This window comes from Condylura cristata, unplaced genomic scaffold (assembly GCF_000260355.1).
Source record: "Condylura cristata isolate star-nosed mole 26May11 unplaced genomic scaffold, ConCri1.0 scaffold00020, whole genome shotgun sequence".
Taxonomy (NCBI): domain Eukaryota; kingdom Metazoa; phylum Chordata; class Mammalia; order Eulipotyphla; family Talpidae; genus Condylura; species Condylura cristata.
In genome coordinates this window covers 752,287-771,991 of record NW_004567121.1, presented here as the reverse complement: position 1 = coordinate 771,991, position 19,705 = coordinate 752,287, and the positions used below count along the sequence as shown (strand labels likewise).

Below are 19,705 nucleotides of genomic sequence, written 5' to 3'. Positions count from 1 at the left end.
CCCATGTCCTCCCAGCAAACAAACTCTGGTCACTGTTCCATCAGTAACAGATGATTTTTTTTTTTAAAGATTTATTTATTTATGCTTACAGAACTGGGATACAGAGGTGTGGTAGGTGAGAGGTTTTACCAGAGACAGAGTGGGGAGCAGAACAGGCAGACTAACTACACTGCTGAGGGGAACAGTGGGCAGGTCTGCCACGCCATGTGGGTCAGCTCCCTGGCCGGGAATTGAACTCCTCCTGCAGTGGCTTTTGGAGCCCTTCATAATGTGGTGCTTTAACCAGTTGCGGCACCAGGGAGAGCTGGCATGAATTTTTTTTAAGTGATGAGTGAATATTTCTGGCTATTATTAGGTTTTAAATCTCAGGAAAGTATTCTTAGATTGGTGAGCTTTGGGGGTCCTGGCTGCTAAAGTCTGCTATTTGACCATAAAGATTCTATTTTGGAAATTATCATTAAAATTACTTAGCTTTTTTTCCTACTTACTGAAGGTCTAGTCTAAGGGTATAATAGGAAAAAGTAGAATGGAAAACAAAGTGTTTATTACACACTGGGGCAATAAACAAGGAATACAGAAGTGGGAAAATTTTCTGTTAATTATTTAAATTCTAGTCAAAGAAAATGACCTTTTCAGCAGTCTCCCTTTTGTTAGGAATCACCTATCTATTTAGGACACCTTTTCGAATTCAGGGGAACTCTTTAGATTAACTAACATCAGATATAAAAAATGAGAATGTTATGGTTGAAAGTAATTTTATGAAGAGCCCTTTTCTCATTGAGAGACTTAAATGGTTTCTGGGTAAAGTTTTTAAGTGCCTTAGATGGGTCATATTGTGATAATTAGATGTTAATAGTTCTAGTTACCTCATTGGTGTAACTGAGAGGAGTAGTAAAAGCCCGAGACTTTTCATGTTTTACCCGTTTCTTAACTCTTAGACCTAGTCTTTTTTTAAACCATGATCCTATATTTTATAACTATTTAGTAGTATCCTTTATATTCTACCCTATCTGCAGATATTTTGCTATTGTTTACCTTAGGGAATTGTAATTGGGCTATATAGAAAAATAAACAAATTGAATGCTTTTGGGGGAGCCCATAATACTATGTCAGTTCCTAGTACCTGTGGGCTATTTTTTGTTCTGTAGTGTTTCTTTATTTTTGTGAGGAAGATCTGGGTTGTAGACCAGGGGGGTGTGGGGGGTGCGGTAGGAGGATGATAGAGAGAATATTCACTAGAGGTAGAGTGGGGAACAGGACAGATGTATCTACTGAAGTACACTGCTAAGGGGAGCAGTAGGCAAGACAGGAGAGCTCTGCTGTGCCATATGTGGGCTAAGTCCCTGGCTGGGGATCAGACTCATGCCATAGTAGTGATAAGAGCTGATACTTAACCCCTAGGCCACTAATTCTGTAGTGTTCTTTTAAACTATGGATTGGGAGCTAAAATTCAGAGTGCTTTTCAGTGCGGACCCAGCTTTACTTATTTGGAATGGCACCTTTACTTTCTCTTGTTTTATTAATCTTAAGCTACCACTTGTCAGTGTATTGATTTTTCTTTATTGGAGCTTTAGAAACACTAAGATTTTCCCTCTGTCTCTTCCACCCTAACATTTTTCATTGGCTTGTAATCAAGATATCATTAAACCTTGAGGCTAAAAGTTTTCTAGGTTTAGCCTTGCTGAATATTTATTTTCATCTGTGCATTCATTCTGTTTGATTTGTGTGTTTTCCTATAGAATAAATATACATTTATTGTAAATGGAACTATTATTACCCCTCACATTGCCTTCCTTGCTGTCCTTAAATATTTCAAGTCTTTGCCTTATATCTTACCCCCAGATAGCCAGGTGGCTTGCTCCTTGTCCACTTCTCGGTACGTACATTGTTGACATAACACATTTGCAGATCTTAACTCATTGACACCAGCCTCCTTTTCCATCACTGCCCCTGTGTCCTTGATTTTTCTTTGTAGCATTTGTCAGTACTTACTGATTGTAAATGTCAGCTCTGGGAGGGCAGGAACTTTGTCTCCTCTCTCCTTCAGTGTCTAGACTAGTGCTCGGCTTAGTCTGTTGAATGTGATGTGATCTAGTGCACAACTGATTTTTACCTTAGCACTTTGGTTAGTTGATAATTATGGCATCTGTTATGTCTAGATAAGATGTTAGATGTTGCAGGTATATTTTGTTTTGTTTTTAAGAAATCGTTGCTTACATATAATCAGGTGAGAAATGTTCTGACATCTCATGATCTGTTTCTTGACATCTCTTAAAATAAGTAGTATATCTTCAAAAGTATGTTTTTTGATTTACATCTGGACATAGGTTGTTTATCAGTGTTTGAAGCTGATTATTATAGGTAATCTTGTTAAAAGTAGCCAAAACAGATCTAAAAAAACAGCACAAGCTAATCTCATGTAGACAATGAGATTAGCCCTGATTGGGAGACATCAGGAGCAAATGTAGGGAAAGCCTAGTTGGTCTTGCGAACTATTATGAAAAGATAATTATCAGCACTGTAATTTTCAACACTGTTATTTGTGAGCCTGCCCCACTACAAAGTTCTAAGGAAATGGGTTCCCTTTCATAGCTTTTAAGATAGTAATCTTAATGATATTTTACAGGCAGATCCAGTTCCTAATGGTTTGCGAGCTTTGCCAATTTTCTATGCCTGCACAGTTGGAATAAACCTCTTTTCCATCATGTATACTGGAGCACCTCGTAAGTAAATATCAAAATACTTAAATGTGAATTTAAAATTGTTTACAAAACTTGCATTAAATGCCCAATTTACCCCTTTTTGCTTTACAGGGCTGAAATCTCCTAGAAGGTGGCTGGCCTGCGCCCATTTCAGAAGGCTGCAGGCTAGTGTATGCTGAGTTAACCTAGATAGTTTTTCAACCAAAGCGACCTGCTCAGATTCTAAATCACTACAGACCTTTACTCTTTAGTCTTCACAGGATCCACCGATAATTTGATCTTCTCCCTCCCTTTCTCCTATCTATGCTAAAAATTCTGCAGTTAATGATACTGACTTCCACTACCAACTACTGAAGAGTCATTAGTTAAATTTGGTCTTCAATAATCAGTCATTTAGGGCTGGTTTGCTGGATATTTTCGTTTTTTCTCTCCCAATTGGAGCTACTTTTGTTGTTAAGCACTAAATTTACTCCCCTGAATCTGCTTGAATGAGAAGAGTTGGGATGTTTAATTCCTGGTCTAAGTGCGTTTGAAAGAAGAATTCATACAGCTGAGAAAATTAAGAAATGTAATTTGTGAGAATATAAAGGTTGAAATGTTGATTACTTTTACGTTGGGGCTAAGGCAAAACATGGGGTAAAATATGAGAGTAGAGGTTTGATTTAGCAAAGGAGTTGTTAACGCTTTCTCGGGTCATTCAGCTTGATGGTATTTGACCATCCAGTCTTCTAACTGACCTGCTGGAAGAAATACATTGTATGTTGCTGCCCACCACACATGAATAGAGAGGGGGAGAGGCAAAGAAGGGCATCTTGGAGCTACTTAAACCTTACTATGTTGTGAATCCTATTTTCAGATATCCTTTTAAGCTATTTTTAATGCTCATTGTGGCCCATTAAATTGATTTCCTTTCAGACTAATGGATTGTAACTTGCTTCTTAAACCTCACTGAAGTAATGTCACTGACCAAAAATGGAGTTAGCTAGTATTTTTAACCTTGTCTTATTATTGGAACAATCAGGAAAGAAAATGGACAATTTTATGAGAATATTGACCTTAGGGGATCTCAGACTCCTTATCAAATGATGTAGGTGAATAAAAACCTGGATGCTGCATTTTTATACTGTTTTAAATTGGGTTCATGTTAAATTTAAGTCTCTTAGAGACTTTAAAGCACTGTTTTATATGGCAGCAGCAAAGTGAAATTAGAAGCTTTAAGTTTTCAGTCATTTTTGAAATGGGAACTTAGATTTTTTTTCTCTGTTGTGGATTACTTACAAGAAAGAACAGTCATTTTCCTTTTTGACTTTAAATGTAGTCAAATTTAAATTGTGATATAGATTGATTGCATTTCATGTGTATTTTAGTTGGTGTGACTATGCTAGAAACTGATAGCAGGAGTTAAATTAAACTACAGAACTTTAGTTTTGAAGAGACTTCAGTTTGTAGTTTTTTAAGCACTAAATATTAATTAGGTATGAAGCAATAGAATTTCCATTTTAAGTAAGTCTTGATAAAACAAAGCAACCTAGCTAACTAAGCTGTTACTATAAAAACTACAGATCGTTAAACCTTTTGATCTTAAGTATGAGCCTATTGTTCTTTGCTTCTGTCATTAATGTATTTAACATAGCCAGTAACTTGCAGCCTCTTGGCGTTTAGGTGAGCAGCAGATGAGGACTGAATGATTGCACAGCCATGTATGCACAGCCATGTGAAAGGGAGGTCCCTTTAAGTGTGACTTGTTAGACAGTACCACTGAACTATTTTCAGACAGCTTTTTGATAGATAATATTATTTTGATAATATTCTTAAAACTTTTTGTATCTTAGTTTGATATGCATCCTAAGATAATTTTGTTAATTTTGTTAAGGGTTTTACTGGGGCCTGGTACAGTGGATGTAATAACTGTTGGGACACATTCTTTTCTAACATTAAAATGTATGTACAAATGTAATATGTGGCATCTATCATCTGGAGGCTTCAATTCCCCCCCCCCCCACTGCTAGTTGCTGATTCTCAGTAGTAATACTGTCTTCTAAAACAAGAAAGGAAAAAGAATGTTTGTGAAGGACCTTGTAGAGACTTAAACCTAAAAGTGTTTTAAGTGGGCCATACTGTTTTGGATTTCAGATTAAGTATTTTTCTCCTAAATTTTTTATGGCTATTGGCACATGAAATCCTGTTTACCTAAGATTGGCAGCAACTATAAAAGGTGTTGGGGCTGGCTTGGGGAACCTGAGTCCCCAGAAGAGGGTTTATACATTATTGCAGGGGCTGTTGCCCCAGGGTTTTCAAGATGCACCATTTTATCTCCTAGTGCTGGGCTTTGACAGACTTCCTCTGTGGGGCACCATCCTCATCTCGGTGGGATGTGCTGTTTTCTGTGCCCTTATCGTCTGGTTCTTTGTATGTCCTCGGATGAAGAGAAAAATTGAACGTAAGTAACAGCAGAAGATTTTAACTAGTGATTTGTTCTTTTTTATTGTTATTTTGTTTGGCCACCTATAAAAAAACCATTATTTGGAGATTGACCAAGTAAAAAAAAGGATTTTAGTAGAAATTTGAGGATATTTTGTCCAAAGGGTATTCCTCGGGACTTACAGCTTCTAGACATAAGGAATATTTACACATGCTATGGAGACAAGTGGAGTATTTACATTTTTTTTTTAAACCTTAATCATCGCCAGTGACATAGATACAGAGGATTCATTGCCTCATTGAAAAATGTGAGAATAACTTGGTGAAAAATAAGGTAGGCATAGGTACAAAATATTTTCCTAGAGAAGTCTAGTATGTGTGTGTCTTTCAATTTGGAGTTGATTAATTCTCAGAATTATACAAATTCAAAAAGTAAAACGTTTTTTAAGTATCCGGTGAAGGAATCAGCCCATTACTACACATAATTTTTAAGTGTAATTAAGTACTGAATAAATTTTTGTTAGTATTAGTTATTTAAATTTAATTTTTCAAAAGTGACCTTTTTCTGCCCCTTTCATCTGCACATGTTCTGTTAGCAGTTTTCAGTTTGTTCTTTGGAAGGAAAGGGATGCATAGACTGCAGTGGCCTCGTGAAGCTGCTGTGTCATGCAGCTGAACTGAGGAGCCCAGAGAGACTGCAGCTCTGCTGTGCTGCTGCACAGTGGGAAGGAAGCTTTCAGGACTCTGACCTCCTTTTCCCCTCAGTCTGGGAGAACACGAGACAAATCTTGCTAGTTTTTTTTTTTTTTTTTTTTTTTTTTAAATAATGCTTATAGAACGGGGGTATAGGCCAGAGGTGTCGGTGAGAGGATTCACCAGAGACAGAGCAGGGAGCAGGACAGGGAGATCTACTGAAATACACTGCTGAGGGGAGCAGCAGGCGGGTCAGGAGAGGTCTGCCACATCATGTGGGTCACCTCCCTGGCCAGGGAGGTCAAACTCAAGCTGCGGTGGCTTAGGAGAGCTTCATAGTGTGGTGCTCTAACCTGTTGCGTCACCAAGGAGAGCCTGCTAATTTATTTATTTATGAATACAAGAACTGGGTGCAGGTCAGAAGTGTAGGGGCTGAGGGGATTCGCCAGAAACAGTGGGGAGCAGAATTGGCAGATGTGCTGAAATACAAAGCTGAGGGGAGCATCCAGTGAGATAGAAGTCTGCTGCTCCATGTGGATTAGCTCCCTTGCTAAGGATCAAACTCATACCACAGTGGCTGACAGTAGTTTGATAGCTCTGTTACTTTAACTTTTGTGCCACCAGTAATGCCCCAAATCTTGCTAATGTTTTAATTCTACTCTGTAGCTTGACTTTGATGCTTGAATGAATGGGTAAACATCCTGGCCATGAACTGATAGAATATATCCCTGTCTACTCATGGAATTTACTAGAATCCTAACCTAGAACCTTAAGGCATGTTCTAGGTTAGGATTCTTATTTTATAGAAGTAGAAATCAAAGTTACCTTCACTGGGCTGTGTTACTTTGAATTTGTGAACAGAATTTGCAGAGGAGGAAGGATTTTAAAAGAACATGACTATTGATAGATGCAGTCCAACTTTTGAATCTTTGTCCGCCCCATACTTGAACTGTTACCCATCATAGAATGAGCTGAGAATATTTTTATATTTGTAAAAGGACTGTTAAAAGGCTCTCCCTGGCGGCTCAACAGGTTAAAGCACAACATTATGAAGCTAGCTGCAGCCGCTTCAGCATGAGTTCTCTTCCCTGCCAGGGAGGTGACCATATGGCGGGGCAGACCTCTCCTGTCTTGCCCTCGTATTCCCCTCAGCAGTGTACCTCGTTGATCTGCCTGTTCTGCTCCCCATTCTGTCTCTGGTGAATCCTCTCTGTACCTCTGCACCTCTGGCCTGTATCCCAGTTCTGTATGCATAAATAAATCTTAAAAGAATTAAAAAACAAAGAACAGAGCACACAACAGTGCCCATGAAACCTAAAATACTTACTGTCTTTACTGAAAAAGTTTGCCATCCTTGATATAGGGTGTTGTGTATTGCTCGTTGTTTTCAAATGAAAGATAAGAGATGGCAAATAATATAGATTAGAAACTAGCCTGAACTTTTACTGAAGTGTGTATTCTCATTTTGAGATGTGGAACAAGTTAGTGTGGTCAAAACCAAACAAAACCCCCTTCTTTTCCAGGAGAAATAAAGTCTAGTCCTTCTGAAAGCCCCTTAATGGAGAAAAAGAACAACTTGAAAGAAGACCATGAAGAAACGAAGTTGTCTCTTAGTGACACTGAAAACAGGAATCCTGTTTCTGAGGGAGGGTCTGCCACTGTGCCCTTACGGGCTGTAGTGGAAGAGAAAACAGTATCATTCAAACTGGGAGACTTAGAGGAAGCTCCCGAGCGAGAAAGACTTCCCAGTGTTGACCTGAAAGAGGAAACCAGTGTAGACAGTGCCATGAATGGTGAGTGGAATTCCTTGGGTGGGGAAACTCGAGTTTCACTTTGTCTCCTAGTACCGTGTAGAGGCTGTTTATATTGAATGTTACCTTTTTTGTCTTGGTCAGGTACAGTGCAGTTGCCTAATGGGAACCTTGTTCAGTTCAATCAAGCTGTCAGTAACCAGATAAACTCCAATGGTCACTATCAGTATCACACCGTGCACAAAGATTCTGGCTTATACAAAGAGCTGCTCCATAAATTACATCTGGCTAAGGTGGGAGATTGCATGGGAGACTCTGGTGACAAACCTTTGAGGCGCAACAATAGTTACACTTCCTACACCATGGCAATTTGTGGCATGCCTTTGGATTCATTCCGTGCCAAAGAAGGTGAACAAAAAGGTGAAGAAATGGAAAAGCTTACATGGCCAAATGGAGATAGCAAGAAGCGAATTCGAATGGACAGTTACACCAGTTACTGCAATGCTGTGTCTGACATTCACTCGGCATCTGAGATGGACATGAGTGTCAAGACAGAGCTGGGTCTGGGTGACCGAAAAGGAAGTAGTAATTCTCTAGAAGAATGGTGTGACCAGGATAAACCAGAAGTGTCTCTCCTCTTTCAGTTCCTGCAGATCCTTACAGCCTGCTTTGGGTCATTCGCCCATGGTGGCAATGATGTCAGGTCAGTTGATTTTGAATGATAATTTTATTTCTATACGTCTTTGTCATTTTCATAAAACTGTGCTTGTGACCGGTACTGCTGTCACCCATAGGACCCTGGATAATCTAGGTGGTATGTGGTAATAGCAGTTACTGACTTAATAAAATAGTTCTTACATCTTTGATAATCGTTTTTCTTTAAAGAAAAAGCTATCACAAAGGATTTTTAAATTGGGTTTCAGTAGGTTATAAGTATGAACACAGGTAGTCTTTCAGAGGGAGTTTTGTTTACTGTGATTAGAATCCAGCTCTGTGATAGTAATTTGTGGGATTTAAGATAAAAAACTTTAAATCACCATAGTTTCGTGGTTTGTGAATTGTTTATTAGAACTCAATAATTGCTTTGCACCATTAGCAAGTTGGATACCGCCAAGTTCTAATTCTGCCTGAAAATTCACCCCCCTTTGCCCTCTTTTTCTTTTAGCAATGCCATTGGACCTCTGGTTGCTTTGTATCTGGTTTATAACACAAGAGATGTTACTTCACAAGCAACGGTACCAGTATGGCTTCTGTTCTACGGTGGTGTTGGTATCTGCATTGGTCTGTGGGTTTGGGGAAGGAGAGTTATCCAGACCATGGGAAAAGATCTAACACCAATCACACCCTCTAGGTAAGTTGGTCAGGCAGATCTTAGGGAGCTAATGTACATTTTCTTAAGATAATTATAGTGCTGCCACATAAATTAATGCTTTAGTTAAAATAACTAAGTTTGCACAAATTTCTGATGTTATTCTGGTTGTTGGTTTAAACTTTGTAGATTATATTTATTGTCTGGCTCTTTTTAGTCAGATGTTTTCAACCCCATTGTTCTCCTAAGTTAAGTGAATAGCAATGTATACTTGGCTTTGCTTGGGAGTTAAAACTAATAATTTAGTTCAAATTAAAAATGCAAACTTTAATAATGTACTTCCAGAGAACTTTAAAACCTCAATTGTTAGAGGGAAGAAAGGAGTTCCGTTTAGAGGCCCAATTTAAAATAAATTTCAGGAATTAAAGATGTTAGTGGCAGTTTTGTCACTGAGTAAAGCAAAGCAGGGTTGTGTTAATTTGAAGTGGTGTCAGCTGATCAAACAGTCAAATTTCATTTTTGACATAATCTTTTTGTCTCCAGTGGCTTCAGTATTGAATTGGCCTCTGCTCTCACAGTAGTACTTGCATCAAATATTGGTCTTCCTATTAGTACAACTCATTGTAAAGTAAGTATAACAGAAATGTCTCTCAAATGATTCTAATAATATGTAGGTTTTTTGTTTTTGTTTTTTTTGTTTGTTTGTTTTTACTTAAATTGGCTTAGAAAGTTTAGAGTTTTGAAGAGTTTGTAAGTTCAGGACAAGTAATTGCAAGAATGTAAAGGCTTATGTTTAACAATTTCTTTGTGTCTATTACTCCTATCTAAGCATTAATATATATTTTTCCCCAAATGATGCCAAAGCCCTTTTATATAGAACCTGCAAATGAGAGACTTGTTAGGCTGTTTAAGGGCAATATATTTATAGAAAGTTTATATTCAGGGCCTCCCTGGTGGCTCAGGGGTTAACATCTCAATGCTATTAAGCTGTCGGCCACTATGACACAAGTTCCATCCTCAGCCAGGGTGAGGATGACCTCCATGACACAGCAGACCTCTCCTGTCTTACTCGCCACTCCCCTCAGCAATGTATCAGTAAATCTGCCTATTCTACTCCCCACTCTGTCTTTGGTGAATACTCTCACCTCTGGACTATACTCTAGTTCTTGTATGTATAAATAAGTAAAACTAAGTCTTGTTTTGGAGAAAAAATTTATATTCAGAGCCTCTCAGGATTGAATTAGCAAGAAACTTCAGAAGGAAGTATTCCTTTTCTATCATGTTTTATCCCACTTAGCACAGGTTAATGCTTTGGTTTTTATATTGCCTTAGTTTTCCCACAGGTTCTTTCCTTGAACTTAGTTTTTTTGAAGTCTGGCTTATTCAGTAGTCTGGGGCTCTTGACCTACATAAATCAGCTCTATTTACCACGTGCCAGTGACACTTCAGTAACTGGTTTCTTTGGTGTCTGTCTCTCCTAGGTGGGCTCTATTGTATCTGTTGGCTGGCTCCGATCTAAAAAGGCTGTTGATTGGCGACTCTTCCGCAACATTTTTATGGCCTGGTTTGTCACAGTCCCCATTTCCGGTGTTATCAGTGCTGCTATCATGGCACTTTTCATCTTCAGAGTGTGAAGCTACTGCTTGAGATTCAAATACTTGTCAATGTTTGGGACCACCTTACACATTCCTGCTCCTTTGAAGAATGATTACAGTGTTACAGAAGACTGACAAGAGTCTTTAAAGTTTGGGAGCTGTGGGAGGGAAGTGTTACTTGTGCTATAATTGCTTTTGTGCTAAATATGACTTGTCTCAAAATTAGCTATGTAAAATAGCCAGGTTTTCACTGATTCTTATTAAGGTCCCCTTTACTTCTGGGCTGTGAATTCCTGTACATATTTCTCTACTTTTTGTATCAGGCTTCAACTCCATTATGTTTTAATGTTGTTTCTGAAGATAACGTGTGAATTTTTTTTAAACCATTCAGAGCCCTGTGAGTGTGCTCTGCTTTGTTGATTTCACCAGCTTCTGCCCTAACATGCACAGGGATATAACAACAACAAATATAACTGACATTTCCCCTGTAGTCTTTTACAGAAATAGTCATTGTACTCTGCCCTCCTGTCGGGAGTGACAGGTATGGTTGGTTTGATTGGAAACTCCCAATGATGAGGATCTTTGAACACTGAAAATTTAAGTTAGTAGTAACTTCTTTGCAAGTGATTTGTTGAGTTATTGCTAAGAAGTAGAAAGGAAAAGTCTGCACATCTTGGTTATTTCTTTAAGATTTCTGGCAGCGTGGGATGGATGAATGAAGTGGAATATAAACTGAGCAAGATAAATGGGACAGCCTTCCATGTTCATCTGTCTACCTCTGAACTAAATAAAAAAGCCTACAGTTTTTAGAAAAACTGTTCTCATGGTTTTTGTTCATATTTGAAACACTTGGGTGCTAGATCACTCAGTCTATATCAGTCTTAGGATAGCGAGGATGAGAAGTGAGCATTGCCATCCCACCTAAGTTCCCCATTACTTGGCTGTTAATGATCCAGAATATACACGATATTTCTCCATAGGGGTTGTTGTGTAGTAGTTTTTCTTTTCTTTAAGATTTTTAAATTTATTTTTGCATTCATACAGACCTGGGATATGGGCCAGAGGTGCAGGGATGGTGAGAGGATTCATCAGGATCAGAGTGGGGAGCAGAATAGGCAGACTGACGAAGTACACTGCTGAGGGAAGCAGTGGGTTGGTCAGGAGAGGTCTGCTCACCATGTGGGTCACTTCCAGGGCGAAGATCGAACTTATCCCAAAGCTGCCGAGGCCAGCTTCACAGTGCTGCACTTTAACCTGCCTCACCATCAGGGAGGACCTGCATTTTTTAATTTCAATGGCATAGTTTACTAGATACTTTAACACTAGCACATAAAGCTCTGTAGTTTTTAACAACCATGTAGTTTGAGAGGAGTTTTACTAGACCTTTTTTCAAATTTGTTTCTAGTTTTGCTGTGATAAAGAATGCCAAAAAATGAGTGGGGTGTATGTGTGTAGACAGCTTCATTAGAAGATGTATGTGTTGGCTTCTTTGATCTTGACCCATTATCTTTTTACCCATTAATGAAAATTAATGAACAGTTAATGAAAAGCACATTGCTTTGCAAACTAGGTTGATCCTGTTCTGAGAATTACTTTTAGGAGGACACATTTTAGAAACCAAAGTGTAACCAGGATAAGGATATGCCTACCTAACCTGACCTATGTGTGAGAGGTTGACAGTTGGTTGGGTGTATGTACACCTTTGTGTCCTGTTAATAACTGATCATCTCACTGAATGAAAAGTCATTCAAATAATATTTCCCACTTAATGGCAGGCACAGTACTGAGCTTTTAGGCTTTATCCTTATTTTACAGATGATGAAACAGGCTTGCAGAATTCTTGTATCTTTCCCAATGTTATCTATTAGAACATGGACATAGTTGTAGCCTTTGGGATTGTTTGAAAATAACCTTGTGACTTTCATTTGAGGAAAGAGGAGGGGTTTGGTACACGGGTACCTAGCAGAGGATTCTGAAGAGGGAAAACATGTTGAGTTTTGGTATTGGCTTTCTCTCTCTTGCTAGATAAACTCAAGCCTAGATCCTATCTTGTCTTTCTCCATGATTAAATAGAGAACCCTCCTTTTAACCCTTTTTTCAGGACAGGTGAGCTATGAAAATGCTTGAACCAACGGTTTGTTTCTTTAGGAAGAGCACCTAGACCTGAGGAAACCCTCCCTTCCCTCCCCCCCAGCTAGGAAGAGACTGGAGAAAGCTTGTGTTTCCATATGTAGTAGTAGTACTGTGGGCCAGGGATAGACACTGCTGAGCACTCTGCCCTGTTTTCTTTGGGTGTAGGTGTTGCTTTAAGTCAAACCTTACACACTTGAAAACTGACTATAGATAGGAGGCATCCAGGGTGGAAAGAGCAGGGGTGGAAATGGGGGAATGGTAGAGCACAATGGACTATGGTGGAGGTCTGTGGGTGCTATGGTGGTGGGACCGCTGTGGTGACCACACCTGACGAGAGAAACCCTATAGTATCAAAAGATTTACAAGCTTGTAAGAGGATGGTACCTTGTTAAAAAGTTCCTTTAACCAAGTAAGGAGTCTGGTGATTCAACAAGGCTTGTAACAAAAACAAATTACTACCTTTTCCTCTTATCAGACAGCCTCTTAATTCTTTTGGTATTTTCTTCTATAAATAATATGGTTGTATTACTAGGCCCTTCCAGTTTGTGGTTCTAGTCTTCCAATTTTCACCATACATAGACAACAACCTCCCAATTACACTGTATAGGTTTTCAATTTTGGTAAGAACAACATTCTGAAAAAAAATACTGAGTTTCCACTTTTTATTAAATACGTTGTAATCTTTTTTTCCCCATACAACTTTTTGTTCTCCCTTGATTAAGTTGTATTTTCTTTTTGGTGTACTTTTCATTAATCCATCTTGAAACTGTCCATCAGTACTATAATTTCCTCTCTGACTCACAAACAAGGTTCTACTTTATTATAGAGAAACCTCTCCAAAACTGCTCTGCTCCAGGTTAGACAAGTTTCACATTTGGATCCCCCAATTTTTCCCCATTCTGGGGGGTTTCTTTGACCTCCTTTGTTGAATTTCTTGTAACCTGGTTTTGTTTTCCTTGGGTTTTTCCCTGTTTCTGTGGAGAGAATACCAGATAGCAGATTCCTGACAGAGTGTTGGTGAGAATTTTTGAATTTGATTCTTTATACGTATAGACGTGTTTATTCTATTTTCACATTTAATTAATAATTTAAATAGAGAGTCCAGGTTTGAAATAATCCTGCAGAATATTGAAGGCATTGCTTTTAGTCAGAGCTTTCTGCTGTCTGATTCTTTGTGTCATCCTCTCTTTGGGGGGAATTTGTTGGGGTAGTCATTTTGTGTCAGAAGGGTTGTTTACTTTTCAAGGGACTGCAAACCAGAAATTCACACCGTTTCTAGAAATTTCCTGAACTACTATACCCTCTCTACCTTTTTTTTTTTTAGGTTTTTTAACTTTTGGGGTTGTTTCCCACTTCTAACACATTTTTCTACTTCTCAGACTTTATTCTTCTGAGAAATCAATTCTTGTCAAAACCTACTATTAGGATTTCCCCTACTTTTTAATTTTCCAGAACTTAAAAAATAGCATCCTGTTCATGAATGCAGTGTCTATAGTAATGATCATTTTAATAAGATATTTTTCTGTTTTTCACTCTGACTTGTATCTCATCTCATACCAGGGCCTTTCTTAGTGCCTGGTGATCTTTGACCATCTGCTCATGTTAAGAATATAGCACTGAAATGTTTGTGGGAGGCTCTGAGGTGTGGGTGGCTCTTGTGGGACTGGAGTGGGACGATACCTTTGACTAGGACAGCAGTTCTCAATAAGGGGTGGTTTTTGTTGTTTCTGCTCCCTGGCACCATTTGGAGACATTTCTGGTTGTCTCAGTCGGGGATGTTACTGGCCACAGATGTTGCTTTAAACATCACACCGTACACACAGCAGACCCCACAACAAAGAATCAAAATGTCTGTAGGGCTGGAGATGAGAAATCATAGTGGAGGGTAATCTTGTGAGCCTTTTTGGGGGAAATTCCAGAGAAAAATTAGTAGGGTAAAAACCTGTTCATCAGTAGTATAATTTCCTCTCTGACTCACAGACAAGGTTCCACTTTATTATAGAGAAGCGTCTCTAAAGCTGTTCTGCTCCAGGTTAGAACTCATGGTTCTATATATTTATCACCATGTATATACCTGTTTATACTTTAATCTCTCTTCAGTCTGCCCATACTTCTTTTTTGGTTCCATTATGTGGACATTCATTTATAGTTTAAATAGCATCAGTTCTCCAATAACATGAATTAAAATTTAGTTGCCTTAGTATACACACAATATCCACAGTAACATTACAACATGGGTTAGATTTCAGTTTCTGTGTACAGAAAATAGTTTCTCACCTCAGCAATTGTAGTTCATGAACCACACTCACAAATGTTACCACCACCGACCAGCCCTTCTATCATCTCCCAACCACCCACACTTCCACTGATAACTCATTCTGCTGTCAGAAGTTGAGGGTTTGTTTTGATCTTTTAAAAATTTCCCACATTTTTCCACTCTCCAGCCTCTTTGTAAACTCTGGTTATAATTATCAATATCTACTAGTTTATCTTATTTGCTTATTTGCTCTGTTTCCTTATCTTGCACATATAGGCAAAATCATACAGTCTTACCTAATTTTGCGCCACATAGTCCTAAATTGCTGGCATATCTTTATCTATAGATGGATGGTATTCCCATTTGTGTCTGCGTGTGTACACCCCACATCTTTATCCAGTCATCCATTATTGCACACTTTGCTAGCAGGTTTTGATTATTGTGAATAGTGCTGCATTGAACATAGAGGTATGTATATCTTTTTAAAATTAATGTTTCCATGTTTGGATAAATACCCAGGAGTAGAATTACTTGATTGGTAGTTCTATTTTTTCAATTTCTTGAGGAACCTCCGTATTGTTCCATAGTAGCTGTATCAATTTACATTCCTATTCCACCAACTGGGTATGGAGATTTCTCTTTCTCCACACTTGTCAACACATGCTGTTTCTTGACTTTTTTTTAAAAAAAGATTGATTTATTTATGCATACAGAACTGGGGTATAGGCCGGAGGTGCAGGGGTGGTGAGAGGATTCACCAGAGAGGGTGGGGAGCAGAACAGGCAGATTGGTAAAGGACACTCCTGAGGGGAGCTCTGGCAAGTACATTGCCGAGGGGAGCAGCGGATGACAGGAGAGCTCTGCCACTCCATGTGGGTCACTTCCCTGGCTGGGGATTGAACTCAGCATAGTGGCTGGTGAAAGCTTCAGAGTGTCTGGACTTTAACCCCTGCAGCACCAGGGAAGCACTTTCACAAATATTTTTAATTTTCACAGACAACCATACAACTTATAGTTGATTTTTAGATTGCTTTGTATGATTTCAGTTTGTATGTTTGTTTTTATGGCCCACACCCACTGCAAAGTGAGGGCTGGTCTACTTAGCACTTACCCTCCACTCTCCACAGTCTCCCAATTTGAACCTTCTGTTCTACTTTTTATAAAATGACTTTCCCATCTGATGCCACAGCAGACAGAGGCATGGCTGTGGCTTCGGAAAATGGATCTGGGACTTAACTGCTGCTACTTAAAACTTTAATTATGGAACATATGAAATATACATGAACGTAGAAGAATCTAATGGACCCAGTGTACTGTGTTTTTACCTAGCTCCAAGAATAGTAATCACTCTGCTACTGTTCATTTATTTTCCTCATAAACTAAAATTTTTTTATTGGAGTATTTTTCAGCAAATTCCAGACATACGACATGGCCTATAATCAACTTAAGTTGATTCCTGAATGTGTGTATAGGACATAATGTTTTGGTCTAAGACGTTACCACAATATATTACCATGTCCAATAAAATTAATTGTAATTCTTTAATGTCATCTAGTATCATTGTCCTCATTTTCAGTCCTGGTTTTAACCCCGCCTCCAAGTGCTAGATCTTCTAGAGTCACTTTATTTTCTAATTTCTGAGCATGTTAGTGGCCAGCAGGACTGCCTTCTGGGTCTACTCACCACTTCTCCTTTAATGTCTAATGTCCACACTTTGTGCTTTCGTCCTTGGCTGTCGTCTTTCTGTAGTAGTGCCTTACAGCCATTTGGTCTTAGAGGGAATGTTCTGTCTTTACCTAGTATTTTTTATTTTTTCGTTTTAAAGTGGTTTATTGGCATTAAATTGCATTAAAAAACAATAACAACAAAAAACCTTGCTTTCTGCTTTCCCAGTTATATTATCTGAAGATAACTGAGCACTGCCAACATGTTGTATATCAGGTATTTTGTCTTTGTGCACACATGCACATGTGGATGAAATTCTTTATTTCTTCATAAAACTCTCTTGATGTCTAGAAGTTAAACAGTATCATTCAGGCTCTCCCTGGTGGTGCAAAGAGTTAAAGTGCAGCACTACAAAGCTAGCTGCAGCCACTGCAGCATGAGTTTGATCCCAGCCAGGGCCATGACCCACGTGGCGCAGCAGATCTCTTCTGTCTTGCTTACTGCTCCCCTCAGCAGTGTACTTTGTCAATCTGCCTGTTCTGCTCCCCACTCTGTCTCTGGTGAATCCTCTCACCTACCACACCTCTGCAGAGAGGATTCACCAGAGACAGAGTGGGGAGCAGAACAGGCAGATTGACAAAGTACACTGCTGAGGGGAGCAGTGGGCAGGTCAGGAAAGGTCTGCCACGCCATGTGGGTTGGGGATTGAACTCGTGCTGTAGTGGCTTCAGAGAGCTTCATAATGCAGTGCTTTAACCCATTGTGCCACCATGGAAAGCCCCATTTTATTTTTAATAGAGTAGTATTCCACTGTATATATATGCCACATCTTTATCTGTCAGCAGGAACTTAAGTTGATTCCAGTTCTTGGCTTTTATAAATAAATGCTGTAATGTACATGGGGGTGTATGTATCTGAATTAGTATTATTTTTTAATATTTACTCATACATACAAGTACTAGAGTACAGGCCAGAGGTGTGGGGAGTGAGAAGATTCACCAGAGACAGAGTGGGAAGCAGAACAAGCAGATTTACTGAAATGTACTGCTGAGGGGAACAGTGGGCAGACCAGGAGAGGCCTGCTGTGCCATGTGGGTCAGCTCCCTGACTGGGGATTGAACTGGTAAGGTAAATTCCTGTGCTGCAGTGTCTGCGGCTAGCTTTGTAGTGCTGTGCTTTAACTTGTTGCACCACCAAGGAGGGCCCTCAATTAATGTTTCTGTAATTTTTTTTTTGTCAATATTCAAAAATGGGATAACTGGATCCTATGGAATTTCTAATTTTTTGGGGAACCCCTTACTATTTCCCATAGTAATTATATCAGTTTACATCCTCACCAAGGATACATAGATGGAGACTTTTAAGACTATTCATATAATTTTTCTGCCACCAAAGTATGGGTTTATTGTAAAATATAGTTCAGATGGGAGAGACACATAGAGCAAGGCATGGAAAAAAGGTATGGAGCTCCCTGTCCTCTCTATATGCACTCCTGTCCCTGCGCCGGCACATACAAATTCAGATACTTACTAATCGATTTTTAAAATAACTGGTAAGGTAAAACCCTAGAGCTGATCATTGGCAGTAATTGTTTCTTTCTAATGACTGGGCTTGTGTAAATTCCTTTTGTATATTGAGAGGTAGTACTGGATTTCTTCATCTCATCTGAACATACTGTGGTGCAGAACGGAATGCTACTAATTAAAAGGAGCAAGACGGTTATTTTCGAAGGGGACTGCTGAAGTTATAACAAGGTCTCCCCTCCCAGAGTATCACTGCTGAGAACCTAGATAGCAGGTCTTCCTGTTCATTCTATTTCTAGAAGCAAGCAAATGTTCTCTAATTGCAGGCTTGGACTGAATGCCTCAGCAGTGTTTCCCACTGTGCTAATTGGAAAAATATAATTTTCAACTAACTGTGTCCTGCTTTGCAAACTAATGGTTGTCAGTTTGGTTCCTAAAGTGAAATAGTACTTTTATTTTAGCACTAAGGATAATGGACCTTTGGAAATCTCAGGGAAAGCCTATGCTGTGTACAAGGACCAGTAGAATCAAATGTCAGCCTATAAGAATCATGTGCCTATTGATTTGATGTTTTGTTTTTTGGAAACTTCATGAAATTTTATTTCAATTAAACATTGGTGGGCTGGTTTCTGTAAAACTTAGTCAATACTGCCTGCTAGTAAATAGTCCTATGATGGGCTGTGTATCATACTGATTTGGGAGGGAGATAATTTTCTTTTAACTAAGGTTTTAGCTTCTAGCAGGCTTTTCATCATCTAAAATGTAGTTGGTCTTGCCAGTTTTTGGAAATACTGTCAGCTTGTGAGTAGAGTTGCTATGACACTTCTGTTTAGTGTGTCTGGTTTTTCTTAGAGTGGATCTATCATGTGTTACACAGAATCACTCTTTAGCAGAAAGAGTGATTCAGTTTTCATTGGAGTCAAAGATCTTCAAGTCAGTTGAGTCCTGAGTGCTGTGTAGTATATTGGTTAAGTGCATTAGTTTGGGAGCCAGAATTATTTGGGTTCATATTCCAGCTATACCACTGCTAGTTGTATATTCTATAGGTTACTTAATCTAAGTTTCAATTTCTTTGTTTTAAGATTGGTGATGGAAAGATACCTGCTTCACTGGGTTCTCATGGGGATCAAATAAAATGCAAGTGCAATGCCTCATACTTGGTAAGCACTTTGTAAATAGTGTTTATTAACTGATTTCATTCATAAAAAATATATATGTGTATATATATATAATTTTTCTTGATGTGGTAGTATTAACTTGACACTGATGCCCTTTGTGATTGACAGGTAATTTCCCTTAACTGTAACCTGAAATTATAGGATTTGATTTTGGTGGACTATCTTTGGAAGAAAAAAAAAAGTGTATAAATTAGGAAACTGAGTGGCAGAAAATCCCATGAACAGAAAAGAAAGTTTATTTCTCCTCCAGGTAAAAGAAAGCCAAGGGTTATTAGAGTGACTCCATGGTCATCAGGCTAGAAAAATCGACTCTTTCTATTTTGTTCCATCTTCAACATGGACCCAAAGGCCCAAAAGACCCAAAGATTTCATTTTCTCATTATTGGTAATGGATAAGTTTTGTCATGCAGGAAACAGCAAGTTGTTTAGATGCAAGTTGTAAGATATATGCACATGCCTGAGGATGTGATAGAAAACT

At 38.8% G+C, this 19,705-nt stretch overlaps 1 protein-coding gene across 1 annotated transcript in view; it reads left to right on the top strand.

Moving 5' to 3' along the window:
• The window catches only part of SLC20A1 (solute carrier family 20 (phosphate transporter), member 1), a 14,735-nt gene extending 3,374 nt beyond the window's left edge, over positions 1–11,361 (top strand). Inside the window, exons 5-11 of the mRNA XM_004686101.2 lie at positions 2,627–2,723; positions 5,023–5,142; positions 7,340–7,609; positions 7,712–8,270; positions 8,733–8,918; positions 9,420–9,504; positions 10,358–11,361. Coding sequence (XP_004686158.1) covers positions 2,627–2,723; positions 5,023–5,142; positions 7,340–7,609; positions 7,712–8,270; positions 8,733–8,918; positions 9,420–9,504; positions 10,358–10,510 — 1,470 coding nt within the window. The 3' untranslated portion in view covers positions 10,511–11,361. The remainder of the gene's footprint in view (positions 1–2,626; positions 2,724–5,022; positions 5,143–7,339; positions 7,610–7,711; positions 8,271–8,732; positions 8,919–9,419; positions 9,505–10,357) is intronic.
• Positions 11,362–19,705: the final 8,344 nt, after the last annotated feature.